This window comes from Protopterus annectens, chromosome 13.part0 (assembly GCF_019279795.1).
Source record: "Protopterus annectens isolate FY-2018-M chromosome 13.part0, PAN1.0, whole genome shotgun sequence".
Taxonomy (NCBI): Eukaryota; Metazoa; Chordata; order Ceratodontiformes; family Protopteridae; genus Protopterus; species Protopterus annectens.
Genome location: NC_056747.1, coordinates 1,087,078,781 through 1,087,099,665, shown reverse-complemented (window position 1 = coordinate 1,087,099,665; position 20,885 = coordinate 1,087,078,781). Strand labels below are relative to the sequence as shown.

Below are 20,885 nucleotides of genomic sequence, written 5' to 3'. Positions count from 1 at the left end.
TTTTTGTATCTGAAACAACAAACAGAATAATTAAGTCAACATTATAAGAATGAGCTTTTATCTAGGCAAAACAGTGCAGTTCTGCTTTTCGTACTGGCCGGGTGTATGTGTCGGCCTGCAGACATCTGACGTATGTCCCACATTAGTCATTTGAAGAGATGGCAACCCTACCATAGGTACATCTTGCCTAGCAATAGTGTTAGGTGATTCAATACATGATTGCGTGTTCTACACCTGGCAGTGGTCGTTTTACCCTTCAGAGCAGGTGCTATTAGTACAGGGGTGAATAATGCTGGTTTCACCTGTTCTGGACATCATTGACTGTGATCTGCATGACATTCGGAGTAGGTTATCCCTGTTTTGCGCATATCCATATAGTCATATTTAAACGTCGCTTACCAGCAGTGGGCAATGCATATTCCTGATAATGTGTGCTAAACATGATCTGCTGACCTGCATCCGACATGCATTACTCATGCCTTCGGGATTACTTTACATCTCTTGCAGGACGTGGGATCGGGAACATGCATGACGGCCACTGCATTTAACATATGAACATCTGGGATTTGTACACGTTATGTCATTTTGTACGTGGAGTATACTACGGCTGTTACTCCATACTGCACTCACATGTGTAACTCAGTTAGTTTACATATTGATGAGTCCAGTTAATGGTATGTCCATGTGATGTTTACTGGATGTGCTCCGGCATTGGGTATATATATCTCAGTGAGCCACACACGATACTGTGCTACACCTTCAAATGACCGTGGGTGGAGCATGCTGGGGTGATGAATACCTGTGATGGGTACACCCCATGCCTTGACACAACATCCATGATTATATTATGTGGAGCCCCTCATTAACGCAGCAGGGACTCTGTGCTGAGTGTGTGCAGCACAGTGCTTACACACATGTGCTCCCATGATTGCCTCTGCTCCTCTACGCGACAGTTGGCTACTCGATGTTGTGATGACAGCAGACACTGTTTGCCCCATTTGGTGTATGGCCTCTGACAATCGGTCATGTACCTACCGATGTACCTGGGAACCTTTACACACAGCACCACCATATGCTGATAGGCGCATGTACTGTTCAGGTGTTGACATTCCGTGTTCCAATAGCTGTTGTGTGTACAATGTTTGAGGGCTGCCTATGTAGGATTCACACAGTGGGCCACCTATACATTACAATATACAGGTGGTCGTGCTTGTGTGCCATCCATTTTACTGTGTGTGCAGGTGGAGAGGTGTGTCAGTCTGTAGGGGCCTACACTGTCAGAGTATGTGCTATACATTCCCTCTTTGCCAAGGCGTAGGCATATTGGGCATGCCTCCGTCTGCCTACTGGGGCTGGCACAGTGTGTTCATGGTCTGAATCCCTCTGTGCCTGTGATGGCCTTGGCATTTGCGGTGGGCTATGAGGGCCTTCGCCATTTTGTCCCTGCTGCAGCTGTTTCCGCAGGATCATATTATGTAGCATGGCACATACTATGACGATGTGGGCACACGTGCCTGGAGAGTACTGCAAGGCTCCACCAGATGTGTCCAAGCACCAGAACTATGATTTCAGCATCCCGAACACACGCTCTATGACGATTCTGGTTTGTGCATGTGCCTCATTATGGCGTACTTGCATGGGTGTGTGTGCATTTCTGATGGGAGTCATCATCCATGGCTCCAGTGCATAGCCAGCATCCCCCACAAGGTGGCCATGTGGGATGTCCCCCCTGACAAATACCTGATACAACTGTGAGGCATGCCAGATATGGGAGTCATGGTAGCTTCCAGGGCTGCCAGCACACACATCCATGATAATGCCCTGAGCATTGCACACAACCTGGCAGTTGATGGAGTGGAATCCCTTGTGGTTTATGTAGCGCCTACCATGCTTGCCGGGTGGTGACTTGATTTGTATGTGCGTGCAGTCTATCGCACCCAGTACCTCCGGGTAGTGTGCCACATGGTGGAAGTGATGCATATTGCTGGCCAACTCCTCCTGAGTTCGGGGGAAGTATAAATGCTCATTGGCATGTGGTAACATGGCATCCAGGAACTGGTGTAGTACCCTGGATGCTGATGAATGTGAGATCCCCATTATATCTCCAGTTGGCCTTTAAAAGGTACCTGTGGCTAGTATTCACATGTTTACACATACCTTCATGTTCACTGGGATGGGTTCCCCTCTGTTATTTCTGGTTCTCAGGCGTGGCCGGCACAGCTCCACTATTTGCTGTAAGATGTCCCTGTCCACCCTGTAACGCTCTACTATCCCCAGATCATGTAGCCCCTGGTAGGTTACCCTTGGTCTGAACACTCTTCTCCTCCTCCGGGGCCTGCGGTGGTTGTCGGCATCATCCTCCACAACACCGTCAGTCTGAAACACATGCTGATGAATCACAGCTATGGCAGCTCCCAACATTTACATTTTAAAAGTTCCCCATGTGTTTACACCTATGGTGCAGTGTTTGGGAATTCACAGGTGTGTGTAGGGTGCTTTCACACTTTATATTATTGTGCTGTGAACACCGATGATGTCATAGGGTGTGTATGTACGATCGTAGCTACAGGGCATCTTATGTGTTTTACTACCAGAACTACTATTGTGCTGCCTTTGGTGTTGAATTACATTTGGCTGGAGTGAATTATCTCTTGACCTTCCCTTTACATTTCTGCACGTTCCACCTACCATTTTCTGGCATGCGTCCAGCAGCCTGCTTTCATCTGTACTTTCCTAGACCTGGCGTATCTTGAGTATTGTGTGCTCTTGCCGGTCTACTGTCAGTTTGCTTTGCTCTGCTATGACAGATCTCCTATCTTTGCAATCCAATGCCTCCCCTCCTTTCTTTGCATTCTGATGCCTCTCCTATCCTGTTTTGCAGGTTTCTGTGAGCAGACTTGACAGCTGCCGTCGATTGGCCGCTGTGAGTTGGTGTTGATTGCTCATTAGTACGCCAATTACCCTACTTCGGCATTTCCTTCTTTTCTTCCCCTGACCTTCCTGTTTGTGCTATTGTTCACGCCACGTGCATCCACTTACTGGGTTTCGGGCACGTTTTCATCCCTGTACACATGCGCTTTTGGGCACCATGTGTGTTCTCAACTAAATGATTCTATACCATCCTCCCCACCCCTGTCCTGCAGCTTTGCTTAGCAATGGCCAGGCCAGATTTGCATTGCTCCAATGTGCTTGCTGCTACGGTGGCACACCCCTCTGCTGATGTCATGTATCTCCTCTGAGTCACTCCTCGGTGTTATAGCACTGCACCGTATGGTTCAACCTTCATCCGGCGGGACATTTGCAATTCAGTATTATCTGCCTCATTTGCATGGCATTGACTACTAATTCATAGTTACCACACCGAACACTGTCGCAGGCCCTTAGCAACCCTTGCACCTTGGTTGTGGTGTTCCATGCCTACCACTGTGTATTATGGTGTAAACCTGATTTGTATTACACTGCAATTTTATGACATTTTTATATATTTTCCTTATGTTCCAGTTTGCGCACACATGCCCTGCAGTTGTACTGTGCGTTACTGTGGACATGACATTAAATGTTGTTTTTTAGGTGTTGTGCATCTTTTCTTATGCCATTGGCTGTGTATTTAGCCATTGGCATATGTTAACTGTGTAATACATGAGTCTGGTCCGTTTCCATAGCTCCGATGTTCTGTTTGGGAAAATGTTTTGGTTTACATTTCCGTGGGCTTACGCTACACCTGCACCACTTCATGAATCATTATCTGCCTTCATTTGCATGGTGCAACACTGCACATGGGGTGATTAGCATACCTATGCCGAGGGCTGTGCAGTTCTGGCGTACGCCGGTAGTGCATGTGGTATTGGATCGTACCTGAATCGCTCGACGGCCATATTTGGTGTTATTCCACCTACGCTATGCCTGCGCCTGGCTCAAGTTTCATGAATCCTAGGGATGGTTGTTTACAGGGAGACATATATGACAGAAAACAGTAATCATGAGTAATACATACAAGGAGACAATTACACATTTCAGAGAAAAAACATGGAATATGTGTATATATATATATATATATATATATATATATATATATATATATATATATATATATATATTTATGTGTGTGTGTGTGTCTGTGTGTGTATGTATATAGTTCATGCAGTGTTAATAGTTCAGTGTGTTAGCAGCTGTTGATATTAAGTAGGTATTAATGAGGTAGTACCTTGTGACAGATTAAATGGAGCTACAAGTTTACCAGATGACTAACCAAGGAAACATGGTGATTACAGGTTGGTAGATGTAGTGATTACAAGCTGGGAGACACAGTGATTAGATGATAGAAGACATGGTGATTATAGGCTATGAGACATGGTGATTACAAGCTGGGAGACATGGTGATTAAAAGTTAGTTGACATGGTGATTACAATCTGGGAAAATGGTGATTACAAGGTAGGCGACACAGTGATTACAAGCTAGGAGATGTGGTGATTATAAAGATAGAAGACATGGTGATTACAAGCTAGAAGACATGATGATTACAACCTAGGAGACAGTGATTACAAGATGGAAGAGATAGTGATTGCAAGGTAGATGACATGGTGATTACAAGGTAGGTGACATGGTGATTACAAGCTAGAATACATGGTGATCACAAGGTAGGAGACATGGTGATCACAAGCTAGGAGACATGGCAATTACAACCTAGGAGACATAGTGATTACAAGATGGAAGAGATAGTGATTGCAAGGTAGATGACATGGTGATTACAAGCTAGAAGACATGGTGATCACAAGCTAGGAGACATGGCAATTACAACCTAGGAGACATAGTGATTACAAGATGGAAAAGATAGTGATTGCAAAGTAGATGACATGGTGATTACAAGCTAGGAGACATGGTGATTACAACATAGAAGAAATGGTGATTGCAAGCTAGGAGACAGTAGTAAAATAGGACATCTTGGAGAAAGGCAATAAGTAGACCTAATTATTGGTTAAAGAGATATTAACCGTGAGAGAGAGCGATTGCAACTGCAAGTTCTGGTGAATAGGATATATGACTTTAGGTGGTTTCTAAAGAGTTTTTGGGTTGTTTCTATTTTATCTCAGAAAGATTTTTGTTCCATAATTTGGAAACATGACTTGAGTAGAATGAGTTACCTGCTGAGTTGTTTGTCTTTATTGTAACCGTCAAGCATTTATCTTTAGAGTGGATGTTACATGTGGCCACATTCCAATGCAGTAATGGAGTTAAGGATAGGCGCATGGTATTGTATAGCATTTTGTATGCCGTTATTGGTTGACATAATGTGAGGTAGTTGGGGAATTCAAGCCACTTCAATTGCTGAGTGACAAGACAGTTTTATGATGACTTGAGTCTGGTGGCAAAAAATAATGCATTCGCTGTTTATTACTGTGAAAGTCAAATCTGTTTTAAGACCTGGAATCTAATGAATATTACTACTGTATAGCTAAGGTTGTGGTGAACAGTATGCTCTTTGTACATCTTTAGTAAGAATTATGGTTTTAAAATTACAAACACTTATTTGTGCTCTTAGTTTATAACGTAACTTTGTCAAAATGCCCACTGGAAGTTAGACTGCAACTTTCCAGAGCACCACTTGAGGCAATATTAACTCACATATTATCTCAGACATATCCATAGTTAATTCCTTTGACTGCATATTTGTGGTATAACTCATTCTGCACAATATTGTTGCCTAGCTATAAATCATGTAACTTACCAATTCTTTACCTCAGTAACATGACCATCTATAACCTGCATTAAACCTTGATTTCTTGTAAAGAATGAACATGAATAAATGGAAGACTTTTTCTCTGCAGTCATAATGATTCATTAATTTCTCCCTTATTGCTGCTGATTTATTTGATCCTCTTCTTGTAATATAAATGGTTTCTTGCCTCGTGGCATGTATTTATGTGGCACACTGCACCTTTCAAAGGATTTGTAGCTACTCAAATCACAGAGAGGAGTAAATTAAATTTCTGAATCCATAATACTTAGTTTTCTACTAAAATACTTGGCATAGAAAGTCCCTGGTGGTAGCAACTGGATCATCATTTTGCAGGAGAAAAAATACTCCAAAAGGTTCTTATGTGTTACACAACTCAAAAACTCAATTGTGACTTCAATTTGAAAAAAAAAAAGCCAAATTTGAACTCTGAATTATATTTTTGCAATACGCAACAATAAGCAACTCAAAAATAAACATGCCTTTTCACTTCTGCCAACATGTGCAATTTGTATATTATTCAGACAACTTAGATATGTAACAATCCTTCATGCAGACTTTACTGTGAATGTTTTCTTGAAAGAGGTGTGTCAGATTATATATATTTACTACCTGTGAGCTCATTAATATTAAAGGATATATCCCTGTGGTATGCGTCAGTCATGAAAAAATAATGGGAAGCATATATTCAGTCTTTCCTTGTGGTTGTTACATATAATCTCTGAGTGGAAGTATTTCATTTTGCAACAAGAAGGCATTTTGTAAAATTAACTATAAAATTAAACAGGACAGATCTTTAAATATGTGAAGAATGAAAATAATAAAGTGCAGAACTACAAAAAGAGAAACTGAACAACAGTGACAAAAGTACTATATTTGCTCAGTGTGGTATTTAAGAAATGATCTTCCTCATCTACTAGTGACTTAGTCCCGCCATCTTTGAAATCAGTTACAACTAGACTCATATTCAACATGTGATACATTGTACCTGATAACCTTGTGCTTTACCATATCTAACGTCTCTTCTATGTTCTGAGCCAAATCACCATTAGAAAAAGAAGATGCAAATGTCTAGAATTGTTTAAATATTAAAATAATTGCTAAAACATTTGAAAGTTTGGAGTTAATAAATAGGATTTTCACATCCTGTACAATTAATTGTACTATGGTCAACAAATGCTTACCCTGCATTTCACATATAAAATAAGTTTTTTGAAGATTTTCACATAGAAACTGAAATCACTACAATACCTAATGGTTGCAAGGTTCAGCCAATTTATTTTATTGCTCACTGGGGCAGAGCAATGATCATTTGCAGGCTCATCCCAGCGATTTAGTTTGTCTGTCTGTGTCGCTTTAACTGTCTTAATTTTGTTAGACATTTTTTGCTGGATACATTAGTAATGTACTGGTTTTAATTTCATCACATCTGGTGGAAGAAAATTAGGATGACCCAAAAGGAAAGTTTGTGAAAATCCTGATGAAAACACAAATAAACTATTACCAGTATTGTCAATATCTCTCAATTATGTATAACAGTCCTGTTAAGTGGTAAGATCTTGGTGCTGTTATGTACATTAAATGAAGAGGGCTCATTCCTCATTGATATATGTATTATTTTACCAGTGGTCATAAATAGAATTTGAAGGTAATTTGTTTTCAACAAATCCCAATTAAAAGCTAGCAAATGAGCTTGCTTATCAGTATATTAATATATTGATTAACAGTGCTTCTGTAATTGCTAGTAGTCCCAGTTTCTATAACCGCAAATGCTTTTTTTGTCAGTGTTACTCCTCCCCCTTCAGCTCTGTTGAGAGACTTTTCGACAGATCATCAACTTTACTGCAAAGAAATGTTTCTTATATTATTTCTTATGCTGTTGCTTTGTATCTCCTGGTTGTTTCTTTGTCTTTGTTTTCTGACAGATTCAAGCATCCTTTACCCTGATCATTTCATATAGTTGTACGAAATTGTTCTACTTACTTCATTTACCTGTATTTTCCTCCAAAGTATAGAAAAGAAAGTCATTATGTCTATTGTCATATTGAGAACTATTGAAATGAAGTAAAGATCCACAGTGAATTATAAGGAAATAAAGTAAGCACTTTTGTTTACTTGTATTAGCAAACTTCATCAGACCAGATCAGCGCTTACTTTATTTCCTTGTGATTCAGTGTGGTTCTTTACTTCGTTTCAATAGTTCTCTATTGTCATATTGCTTTTGGTGACTATGATAAGCTTCAGAGAAATGCTTTTCAGCAAAGTACCATTCTGTGTTTTCACTACATCAAATGGACATAAGCCTTCCACATTTCATGGGAGCACTTCTCCTCTATACCCCTCAATTATTATAGGAAAGTTTGAGATCATATAACCATGGAATCAAAATGATGAATACATAGAATTAAGGCCACTCAATGGACTAGACTTACAAAATTATGCTTTTCTGAAAAGTGTCATGAGAAATTAAATAGATATACTTTCTACTCTTCATTTGTTCTGCACTGTGCTGATTTACTCTGTCACTGTGCTGATTTACTCTGTCATTATCTTCTTTAGAGCTGGATCCAGCACTCAGTGACCTAGGTAGTCAGGGAGGGCCCTCATGCTTGGGAGAGCACTGGCTGGGGAGCTGCCTCAACATTTCATTTTAGGTAAAGAAAAAAAAAATCATAAATGTCTTCTTTAGGGATGCACTCTGTCTCATTTTAGGAGTAAGATGCATGCACAGCAATGCACTGGATTTGATTTCTCAAACACGTGCTGGAACTAGTGCTTTTCTTTTGGGGTTGCCATGCACCAGAGAACTTGGACCTACTGCTTTTATTTTTAGGGCTGACATGAACTGGAGAATTTGAAACTGCTATTTTCATTTTAGAGCTGCCATGAATCAGAGAACTTGGAAATGCTGCTTTCATTTTAGGACTGCCATGAACTAGAGATCTTGGAATTGCTTGCTTTGTTCTCATCCTTTTAGAATTTTGAATGTATGGGGTGCTGCCATCAAATTTTGAAACCAGAAATGAGCATTTCTTCAGCAGATTGTGTGTATGTGTGTTTCTGTCTGCGTGTGTGTATGTATGAGAAATGTCCTAGTTAGGCATGGCAGGGTAGTTAATTAGCTTGCTCAGGCTCTAACCCTGTACCTTGGCTACAGGAGACAAGAGACTTAATCCTGTACACCAAATACCACACTGTACACTTGGACATCAGAGCTGATTGAAATGTTCTGAATGGGTAATTTTGTCTTTTATCGGATCACGCATTTGTTTCACTGCTTAATGAAAAATATCTTCAAAACAACAGGGATGCATTTTCAATGAATGTGAGTTTCAAAATATTTTCCAGGACTGTGAGCTTCAAGGGAAAATAAAGTTTACTGTTACTCATGATAAGTCTGTTTTCAATGTGCAACTGTTTTGATTAGCAAATGGCTACAAGTGTTTCTGCTATAGAATTTGAAAGCAGTGTTAGCAGTACAGCAGGTTGCATACTTGCTTTTGGAGCAGAAGGCTGTGAGCTCTACCCTCACACCACGTAGATGGATTGATGATACTGCACTGTGCTTTAAGGTTAGGGGTATTGTACTCCTGAATGCTTTAAGGTTAGGGGTGCTGTACTCCTGAGCACTTTAAGGTAAGGGGTACTGTACTCCTGAGTGTTTTGTCCTTTGGATAATATGTTAAATCAAGGCTCCATCTGTCTGCATTAATTGTAGCTGCTGCGAGATCTTTTACAGTTACCTGAGCTATTGAAAAGAGTACAGAAAAGTTCCCTAATACCTTGGCCAAATTTCCTCTAGTAATATGAATACCACCAAGAGTCTGCCCTGAAAAGACACTACTAACCTAGTGGGAGTAACCTGGTCAACAAAGGAAAATTAAATTAAAACTTTTAAATGAAATCTATATTTCTACCTTCATTTCAAAAGTAAAGATGAAAATGGTGTGCACACTGGCAGGTCAATGTTTAACTGGGGGGGAGAGAGACGATATGACACCAGAATGGCTGGGACCATGATCGTTCTTGTCATATGCATGACATTATTTTAAGGGAAACCTGCCAATGAGCAGAGCAGTGACATCAGCACTGCTGTATTTCTGCTGGCCATGCTTCTTCATATGTATGTCCAAATTCCATTGGCTCTTGCTGTATTATCTGTCTGTAATCACATTATCTTGTATAAGTGACTCTGGGTCCTAACCTTGCTCTACAGCTTTCAGCATTTCCGATCTAGCAAGTAAATACTTGTTATCACCTTCTTGTGTATTAGCAATAAAAATTCCTAAATACAAATGCATTGTTTTATGCTATTGTTTTGTTGTAAGAAAAATTTTAAAAATATATGTTATACTATTTATAAACCTCGGTCAAAGAGTTTTATGTTGTAGGAGTTTTGTTTAGCTCCTGGCAAGCTTTAATTCCAAAATGAATCAAAAATGATTAACAATCTATAAACATTAATTACATGAACAAACACGTGAATATCAGGGTTTACCAAACAGTGCAACTGACACTGCAGGGTATTATCTGTCATATCACTCAAGCCCACTGCCAGTGTCAACTGCAGGGAATTATGGAATCTATATCTCCTGCTAGTTGTTAAACTTATGGGATTTATAATTAATTAGCTAGTTAATTAATTAATTAAGTAATTAATGTATTTATTTATTTATTTACCAGGATAGTGCACTGATCAATATTGACCAATTTCAGGCTCAATTCAGGTGAATTAGAAAACGTTTCTCAAACAAAAATACAGAAATGTAAGTAATAACAGAGTAGTTAAGATGAATTACATAGAAAAAATGTATAAATACATTCTAGAGAGCAAGCACAGTGCAATGTACAATCAAGCAGAGTGTAATGTACAGTACATGCATTAGTTTCCAAGCAGAGTGTAATGTACAATACATGCATTAGTTTCCAAGCAGAGTGTAATGTACAATACATGCATTAGTTTCCAAGCAGAGTGTAATGTACAATAAATGCATTAGTTTCCAAGCAGAGTGCAATGTACAATACAGGCATTAGTTTCCTAGCAGAGTGTAATGTACAATACATGCATTAGTTTCCAAGCAGAGTGTAATGTGCAATACATGCATTAGTTTCCAAGCAGAGTGTAATGTACAATACATGCATTAGTTTCCAAGCAGAGTGTAATGTACAATACATGCATTAGTTTCCAAGCAGAGTGTAATGTGCAATACATGCATTAGTTTCCAAGCAGAGATACATGCATGTAATGATACATGCATTAAGACATGCATTAGTTTCCAAGCAGAGTGTAATGTGCAATACATGCATTAGTTTTGTAATGTACAATACATGCATTAGTTTCCAAGCAGAATGTAATGTACAATACATGCATTAGTTTCCAAGCAGAGTGTAATGTACAATACATGCATTAGTTTCCAATCAGAGTGTAATGTACAATACATGCATTAGTTTCCAAGCAGAGTGTAATGTACTATACATGCATTAGTTTCCAAGCAGAGTGTAATGTACAATACATGCATTAGTTTCCAAGCAGATTGTAATGTGCAATACATGCATTAGTTTCTAAAGTAGGTCAATCTTCAGTAAATCTTGAAACAGAAGTGGCTTGGAAAGGACAATGTGTCAGGTGGTATGTGCTGCGTTGACACAGGAGCATTTGTCTTGGTGCTTTTGAGTTGCATTCTGAATTTGAAATTAGTGTTGATTTCCTTAATGTTGATGGGGAGAGCTTGCCAAAGAGTAAGTGCCTGAGAGAAGAAAACATGTGCAGTGCTGTGGAGTTTAGTTCTAGGAGTAATGAGAGTTAGTATGGCTTGTGAGGTGTGTCTTAGGTTGTATGAGGAGGTTTTTCTCATGAAGTCTAGCTGAAAGGGGAGTAAATGCATGGAGGTGGAGTAGTTTGTAGACTTGGGTCCTAAAAGTAGGGTAGATCTTTACTTTGTTGGTTGCCATTTGGCTTTTTCTAAGGTGATACAGTGATGCTCACTGATATAATGAGCTGACAGATGCTGTTATAGATAGTCTGGAGTGCTGCAATGTTTTCTTGGAGCCAGAAAAACTGAAAGACCATATTCAACTTGAGAAATGCGAACTCCTTTGCTAATGGCTGCTCTGGCTGGTTGGGATGGAAAAGGGGAAACCTTTTTAGCCCAAAAGAGGAGGGAGTTTATTTTGTCTCTCACTTTGTCTATGTGAAAATGGAAGTTAAGTGACTGATCAAGCCATAGTCCTAGGTATTTGAAGGTGGAAGTTGTCTCTATGGAATGGCTGCGTCAGTCAAAGATAACTAAAGAGTCAGGTGCTTGGTGAATTTTCTGTGGAGTTCCAAAAAGCACAGTTTCAGTCTTGGTGGAGTTGAGAAGGAGTTTATGATTTATGAGCCAATGGTGGATATCATGTAAGTCTGAATGGACAGATTAAAAAAGAGCAAAAATGTGGAAAAGGCTAGTCCAAACAATGCCAAAAATCGACAATAAAAAGAGAGGACTAACCAACATAGGTTAAAATCAAATAAAACTTTAATAGGTAAGTACTTTCATGCCTGCTGGCGCTTCATCAGACCATAAAACACAATTTAAAACGTCCTAATATATATCACAGTCAATGAATCAATAAAGCAGACCACGTGACTTGAATGATGGTTTTAAAGGTACAATCTCATTCAGGCTGAAGCTCTTGTTGGCTTGCAAAGTAATTATCCATCCCATCTTGGCAACTTCTGTTTTAGTCATAAAATCACCCCCTTTCAAATCCTTGGCAACAAGTTGTAACACCATAAAATAAAATACATGTGAAGCATCATGTATGCTGATATCCTTAGCTAAAGCATTAGATGTTTTACTTTTCTGTATATTATATAGATGTTTTAACATATGTTCCCTTAAACAACAAGTAGTACAGGACACTAAATAAACTAAATCTATGGATAAAATTCTTCACAAAAACAAGAATGACATGGAAAAGTACCTATACATTCTGATACCCTATTCTCATTTATACTGTATTTATAACAGAGCTGTCATTTGAGTGACCTGTTATTTTTGAAAGAGAACCTGGGTTGATCTCCTACAATGTGTCTAATTGTATCATCAACCATAAGAACAGACCACTTCTTCTTTATAATGTTACATTCCAGTGTAATACCACTTGAATAAGTAAGTGAAACTCTGGTGTTATTTGATATTGTACATTACTTGAGTCAAATATGGTCTTTTCCTACTGCCTCTAACTTGATACACCCCCCCCCCCATATTGGTCCATCAACTTCCCTTCTACTGCATTTCTTGTAAAGGCTTTACTGGAAAGGCCCACCCAGATTCTGCTACAGTTTGCTGTGAGGGAAAGGTTAGTTTGCTTTTTATTTGTTGTGTTTTGTATTACTTTATTGCATTTTTCTATTTTGTATACTGTGATTTGTTTTCTTTACACTGTATTTTACTTGTATTCAGCTTTTAACTGCATACTAAAACTTGAAAAGAGACCATAGCTCTGTCTCTTGTGAGTCAAACAGAAATTAGAAGAGGTAAATTAAGGAGTCACACATAAGTTACAACTGGTCAGCTAAGGTTAATCATCTGTGAACTGAGGGGGTGGAGCTAGGAACTAAACCCTCTATTTAAGGGGTAAAATAAAACATTTCAGAGCTTTACCGGAAAGGCTCACCCAGATTCTGCTGCAGTTTGTTGTGAGGGGCAGCTTAGTTTACTTTTTATTTGTTGTGTTTTGTATTACTTTATTGCATTTTTCTATTTTGTATACTGTGATTTGTTTTCTTTAACTGTGTTTTACTTGTATTCAGCTTTTAACTGCATACTAAAACTTGAAAAGAAACCACAGCTCTGTCTCTTGTGAGTCAGACAGAAATTAAAAGAGGTAAATTAAGGAGTCACACATAAGTTACAACAGGTCAGCTAAGGTTAATCATCTGTGAACTGAGGGGGTGGAGCTAGGAACTAAACCCTCTATTTAAGGGGTAAAATAAAACATTTCAGAGCTTTACTGGAAAGGCTCACCCAGATTCTGCTACAGTTTGTTGTGAGGGAAAGGTTAGTTTGCTTTTTATTTGCTGTGTTTTGTATTACTTTATTGCATTTTTCTATTTTGTGTACTGTGATTTGTTTTTTTACACTGTGTTTTACTTGTATTCTGCTTTTAACTGCATACTACAACTTGAAAGGCATCAGACAGAAAATTTTCCCATCCTCCCAACCACCATTGTCTTTCTAGTTGCCTGCCCCTTATGTTAATTTGACCATATATCTCATTTCCTCTCTGCTTTTACTGGCTGGTATGAGTAAGCACAAAATTATCATTTTGTGAAATCACTCCCCTTCAACTATTTAAATGTATTGGTCATCCTACTGTATTCCATAGTACCAGAATACAAAAGTGACCACCCCATTTCAATCTATCTTGCTGTTTTAAAAATAGTGACTCTCCACTAAAACTTAACTTTTAGACTGGTAAAACTTAAGTTACCTACTTTCATATCCACCTCCTCTAGTGCACACCATTTTTTCATCTTACCTTTAAGCATCTATTGCAAGACCACCAGTTATTGTAGAGCCCACATTCTGGCTCTCAGTAGTCATCTTGGGATTAGTGCTTCTCTTTTCTCCTGGTGAGAGAAGGAGTGCAGTTAGATTATTTCCTGGAGACTGCTGATCACCAGAAAGCATAATAACTACTTTCTATGTGACAGCTTAGAATCTGTGCTTATATTCTGATCCTGGTGAGAATAGGAGCAGAGTGCACTGATTCCTGGCTCTTTCTGGTTGGAGTGTGAGTGTCTGTGTTTAACATACCTGATTGGTCTGGTTGCTATTCCAGGCATCTGTCAGAAAAAGGCTACAAACCTGCAGACCCTTGCATCATCTGGGACAAGACTGTGGATCACCAAACAGGCCATGACCTGTTTCTCTTCTTGGGAGTGGTGCTAAAACTAGCTAGTTTTAGCTAGAACTAGCCAGTGTTTTAGTTTCAGCACTCAAAACTGTTTCCTTGTGCTCAGCACTTGCTTAGAATTTGTTGCAAGCACTAAATAAACTACAAATTACTATGGCACTCGACTTTACTCACTTGTCAAGAGGAAAATAGTTCTTAGTACTTAAATTAGTAAGCACCTATCCAGACATGTCCATGGGTCAGCTCCTGGTGTTTTCTCCTGTTCACCTGATGAATCTGTGCATCTTGGGCCAATGTAGCAATTGCCTCATGTACACTGACAACCCTCTCCTCCTACCACCCAACAACTACAACCTGTGAGAGATGCACTTATATAGCGAAACTGGCAGCCAAGCTTTCTCCAGCCAAGACTGGACTAGACAGTCAAGAGGAGAAGGTTAACACCTGTACCACACCACACTCAACACACAGTCCTTCAAAACCCACACTACCAAAACCCACACATATAAACACAAAGCACACATCCACATTTATGATGGCTCTCAATAAAAATCTGCTCAAGTAACAGAGACGTCATAAGCTGAAATGCAGTCAACCACCACCCCCCAACACTACTCAAATGACACATAACCCACATAATCAGTGTGCCACTCAACCTCAGCCCATAAGAAAAAACAACGTACCCAACACACTAGTCATAGGTAACTCTATAGTCAGGCACACTAATGTCCCACTCACCAGGCTAAACAAGGCGAAAGTTACTGTTAGCTGCCTGTCGGGTGCCAGGATCTGCCACATAATGCACACACTCAGGTCACTCCACAGCAAGTACAAATATGACTCTGCCATTGTCCATGTTGGTGCGAATGTCCTGAAATGTACCTCCCTGGTGTACATGAAAAGAAACATGGAGGAGCTCTTGGATCTTGTAGCCCAGGTAGGTATGACCCTAGCCCTCAGTAGCATCCTGCCATTGCCCAGAATGATACCACAGTGCAAGGACAAAATGATTGACTTCAACAATTGGCTAAGCTTCTGATGTCATTCTAAGGGGATCCTGTATCTGTCTGCCTGAGACGACATGGTCGGCAGACCACGATGCTTTGCCAGAGATGGTCTGCACTTGTCGCCCCTGGGATTCCAGATACTGGCTAAGGCTCTTGCCACCCCTATACTGCCTTTTTAGGCAAGGTTCAAATGCCAAATTTACCACCTTAACAGGTACAAGCAAGCAAACTCTGAAGGTAATGCTACTCAATGCTAGAAGTCTAAACCTCAAAATGCACTCACTCGAGGCACTCCTTAAAATGGAGAACATAGACATCTGTACAGTGACAGATATCTGGTTCAAGGCTCCAGAGAGCACCCCTGCATTACCAGACTATAACTCATACCACACCTTTTGGCCACCTAACCTATATCACCAGGCTGGATTTAACTCACCTCCAGGCTAGTTGCTCAACATAATGCATCCAGAATTATCCCAGTGCAACTAACACTGGGCAAGACTGCAGTCCAGGTTGTAGCTTGTTACAGAACCCCTACCATGGCCCAGGATTCCCAATACCTTAATTATGGGCGATTTCAACTACCCCACCATCAACTGGGAAAACTACTCATGTACCAACTCATTCGCTCAATGTTTTCTGGAATTCATAAATTTAAATTCCTTGGATCAGCTTGTCCACACCCCCACCAGGGGCAGCAATATCCTGGACCTGGTCATTACCAATATGGGTAACGAGTGTTCCATGCCAGAGGGCAACTCCTCGCTGGTCAGATCCGACCTCAAGCTAATCACCCTAGACATCCATATCCCACCCCCACCTCCCATTAAGGAAACCACCATCAAAAACTACTACAAGCCAACTTCATGCTTCTTGAGACAGAAGTGGCAAATTTCACGACACCCATGCAGACTGCAAATAGAGGTATGACTGCTGAATCTTACACAAATGCACTGGCCATCCCAACAGAACCAAGATGATATCCTCCAAGAAAAGGAAGCCAATCTGGCGGTCCCCAGCCATAAACAAACTCTACAACAGAAGGAAGACGCTGTTGTAAAAAAAGAGTAAACTCCCAAGATTAGAGGAACTCCCTGGTCAGCCTCTACAAGAAGCTGAGAGCCCTTATAAAATCATCCAAAGCCAGTTATGAAAATAAAATTGCCACTGTTTGCAAAGACAACCACAAAGCATTCTACAGATATGTCAAGAATCTCAATGGCAACACTCAGATCTGCTCTGAGCTACAGCACAATGACACTAAATATACAGAACCAACTGATATTGCCAACATCCTGGCAGATAGGTTCAATGCTAACTTTACCCCCCTCTCACCCTCCAACGGGCACATCTTAATACTGGAAGAATGCAAAGCCCCTGTAATCATGGATGAACAAGTAAAAACTGCACTTTCCAAAGCCAAGAACACAGCATCCATGGGACCAGACAACATCCCAGGCTGCGTACTGCACGAACTACAGAACAAACTGGCACCCCACCTAAGTACCATGTTCAATCATAGCCTCACCTCAGGCTATGTGCCGACTGAATAGCACCCAATGATGATTATCCCATTCTACAAAGGGGGTGCCACCATGGACCCCGGAAACTACCGCCCCATTAGCCTGACAAGCCTGGTCTGCAAGGTCATGAAACGTATCATCTTGGAGCTTATAAACAAAGACATAGGTAACCTCCAAACCCTGGACCCCACTCAGTTTGGGTTTGTAAAAGGTAGATCATGTCTACTAAACCTGATGGACTTCTTTGAAGCAGTCATCAGAGCCGTCGAGAGGGCAAGGTAGTACACACAGCCTATCTTGACCTCACCAAGGCTTTTGATACAATCCTCCACTCTGGAATTATAGATAAACTCACTAAACTGGGCATAAATCCCTGTGTCACAAGATGGGTGGCCAATTGGCTCACTGACAGAACCCACACAGTAAAAGCAGCTGACTCCAAGTCCGACTTCAGACTAGTAACGAGTGGAGTACCACAGGGTTCAGTCCTGGGTCTTTTCCTGTTCAGCATCAACTTCTCTGAAGTGCAGGACAACACAGAAGGTCTTTGGCTAACAAAGTTCGCAGATGACTGCAAACTGGGAGCCATAATAGAATCACCTAATGATGTAGACATTCTACAAAAGGGCCTCACAGAGACAGATGCTTGGTGTCAAAGTCATGGCCTCAAGCTCAATGCCAAGAAATGCACTGTCATCCCGTTTGGGAAAAACACGGTACCCATGAACTACCACATAGGCAGTAGCTCACTAAACACCGAAAGTGTGGTAAGAGACCTTGGGACACAGGTGGACAGTAATCTCTCCTTTGATAACTACATTGTGTCAGTAGTCAGGAACTCCTTCTATGTGGCACACCTCATCACAAAATGGGTTTTACTCTATAAAAAAAGAAGGTCATTGTTCTTCTCTACTCACCCCTCATCAGACCCATTATAGAGTACAATGCCCAGTTTGGCATGCAACTCACAAGACACCTACAACAACTGGAAAGGCCACAGAAATACCTCACTAAGAGGATTACAGGCCTCAAACAGATGCCATATACAGACCGTCTCAAAAAACTGCAGCTCTACTCCATCACATATCACATACTCAGAGGCGATCTCTGCCTAACATACAAAGCTATGTCAAACCCAGAGCTGTTGGACATGCTACACTTAAAGAAATCTCAATCTGTCTGAACCACATGCTCCAGGAACCTAAACCTTGTCACCACAATAAACAGAACATGTTTCAGGGATAGATTCCTGTCCCAGGGACTTCCCATACTCTGGAACAAACTACTCATTCATGTCAAGCAAAGCTCCTCATTGGCCCTCTTTAAGAAAAATCTTGACTGGATGGGAAATAGAAAATTCACCCAGGGGATCACTTCTGTGGCACTGCTTGACAGGGGCACAGGAAAATAATTTTCTTGGGTGGCAAAAGCAGGGAACCTTTTTGGCTAGGCTTATATAGGCCCCAGGGCTGATAGCCTAGTACCTACCTATGAACTTATTTCTACAAACGTCACCGGGATGCATACTAGATCGATTTCCTTTTGTTGTGAACTGGGCCTTTAACATTATTGTATGAACTTGTGCATTATCTTGAGAAGACAACTACTTTTCTTAAGTTTACTATGAGTTCCTCCCCAGTTAGTGTTTGCTTTTTGCATGTCAGCATTTTTAGAATGGGAGATTGTCATTTTAGAATGAGTATGCATAGGAGGCTCTGCAAGAAGAATAACCTTTTGTATTGATCTAGTATGCATCCCGGTCACATTTATAGAAATGTAGTGAAAGGCCAGTGCATGATGGCATCTAGATTGAATAATGACAATGATTGCTTAGAGAAAGTGCATGTAGGATTTTATTAGGAGACGCTATTCTGCAAGGGAAGTTGATGGACCGATGAGGGATTGAAGTCACGTAGTCTGTTTTATTGATTTATTGACTGTGAGATGTATTAGAATATGTTACATTGTGTTTTATGACCTGATGAAGTGCCAACAGGTGGGAAAACATTTACCTAATAAAGTTTTATTTGATTTTAAGTTGTGTCGGTTAGTCCTCTCTTTTTAATGTTAAGTCTGACTGGAGTTGGCAATGAATGCTGGTATGAGAGTGTTCTGATGAGTGAATGACCATGTCATCAGCATACAGGATAAGTGGGAGATCAAATGCAAGTCTGCATACCAGTAGGGTTAGCCTGATGAGTCAGTTAAACTGCATGAATTGTAAAAAGAAATAACTTCTAGCTTAAAAGTGCAAAATGCATTTAGCCTTGATTTACAAAATATAGCAGTAAACACAGCTCTTCCCCTTTAATATTAGGTGTTACATTTTGGTTTCACCCTGTTACCTACCTTTAATTTTACAAGTTCTTTGATTTTTTGGAGGAACTATATTAACTACATTTAGACTAAGAACAGTTCAGATTCTAGTATTTTAATCCTCAAAATTTCTGATAGATCACTGAAGATTAAAATGGTGTGATCAAAATAAGAAACTCTGCAGCTTAATACAGTTCCAGGTTATAGCATTTTTTCACCACAATGTAATAATCCACATTTTCACTATGAAACGTCATTCTTGCAAGTCAAACTGGCTTAGAGAATTATCAGACGACCTTTTCACTGCATAGATCTAAACAAGGACATTTCTCTCCCTGTCTCAGCATTCATGAACTTATTTATCTTACCTTAAACGCTTGAAGAGGACAAAAGCGATAAGTAATGCCCCCAAGGAGATACCATGTCCAAGATAATTGATAATAAGTGCATTTTGGTAATGAAGCTTGCTCTTTTTCTGATAGAAAAAAAAGAAATCAAGAACACAAAATTAACAATAAATAGCAGTACATAGTAAAAGGTAATACTGTAACCTGTTCTTTCATTTTTGTGTCAAAAATGGGATATTGAGTAAGGTTTACAACAAAGAAATATAGTGCATCATGAAAATTAAATATACTCACTTACCTTTTGCCCCAGGTATGGTTAGTTCAAATTTTTTTGCTATTTTTGGTTTGTGGAAAGGAAAGACAAGCAGAGTCTAAGCAAAGCCCTAAACCTCAATGTCATCATTTTTATCCAAAACACTCAAAGTCTTGTCAAGTTTATTGTAATTACATTTCAAACATATATTCTGAAATCAGAACACAAAACACTAGTATTTACTTTTTTAACATAATTAGAAAGGCTGTCTAAAAAATCTTTTAAAGGTGGCTGCATCTCACTTTACTAACTGCTGTTTCTGCACTGAAAGGTTATAAAGCCCTTCATGGTCATGCTAACAGATGTTTTTGCCACAATCTTGTGACCAGGCCTGTCTTTGAATCCTGTCTTTATAGCTGGCCACAAGTTGTAAGGTTGTGGCAAAAAGACCTGTGAGCATGATCATGAAAACCAGTGATTCAGAGATAGATGAGCCACAATAAGGAAAGTCCTCATTATCAGCTAATGCGCATGTTTCTGAATCACTTGGTGATTATCCCAAGCATTAAAAGGCCATTTTCTGCTATACTTGTTATAATCACCTCTGGTGAGCAATGGTTTGTGTTAGGACAGGCATTCCCTCGTTCATTCCACCTACACATATGCACATCAAAACACACACACACACACACACACACACACACACACACACACACACACACACACACACACACACACACACACACACACACACACACACACATGCACAGACATTATACATGGTGTACACACTTTTCATC

The 20,885-nt window shown here is 40.0% G+C and overlaps 1 protein-coding gene across 1 annotated transcript in view; it reads right to left on the bottom strand.

The window, feature by feature from the left end:
• Window positions 1-20,885, bottom strand: part of LOC122788124 (corticotropin-releasing factor receptor 1-like) — a 1,637,729-nt gene that overhangs the window by 398,373 nt on the left and 1,218,471 nt on the right. The window contains exon 6 of the mRNA XM_044055063.1: window positions 19,854-19,960. Within this exon, the coding sequence (XP_043910998.1) occupies window positions 19,854-19,960 (107 nt within the window). The remainder of the gene's footprint in view (window positions 1-19,853; window positions 19,961-20,885) is intronic.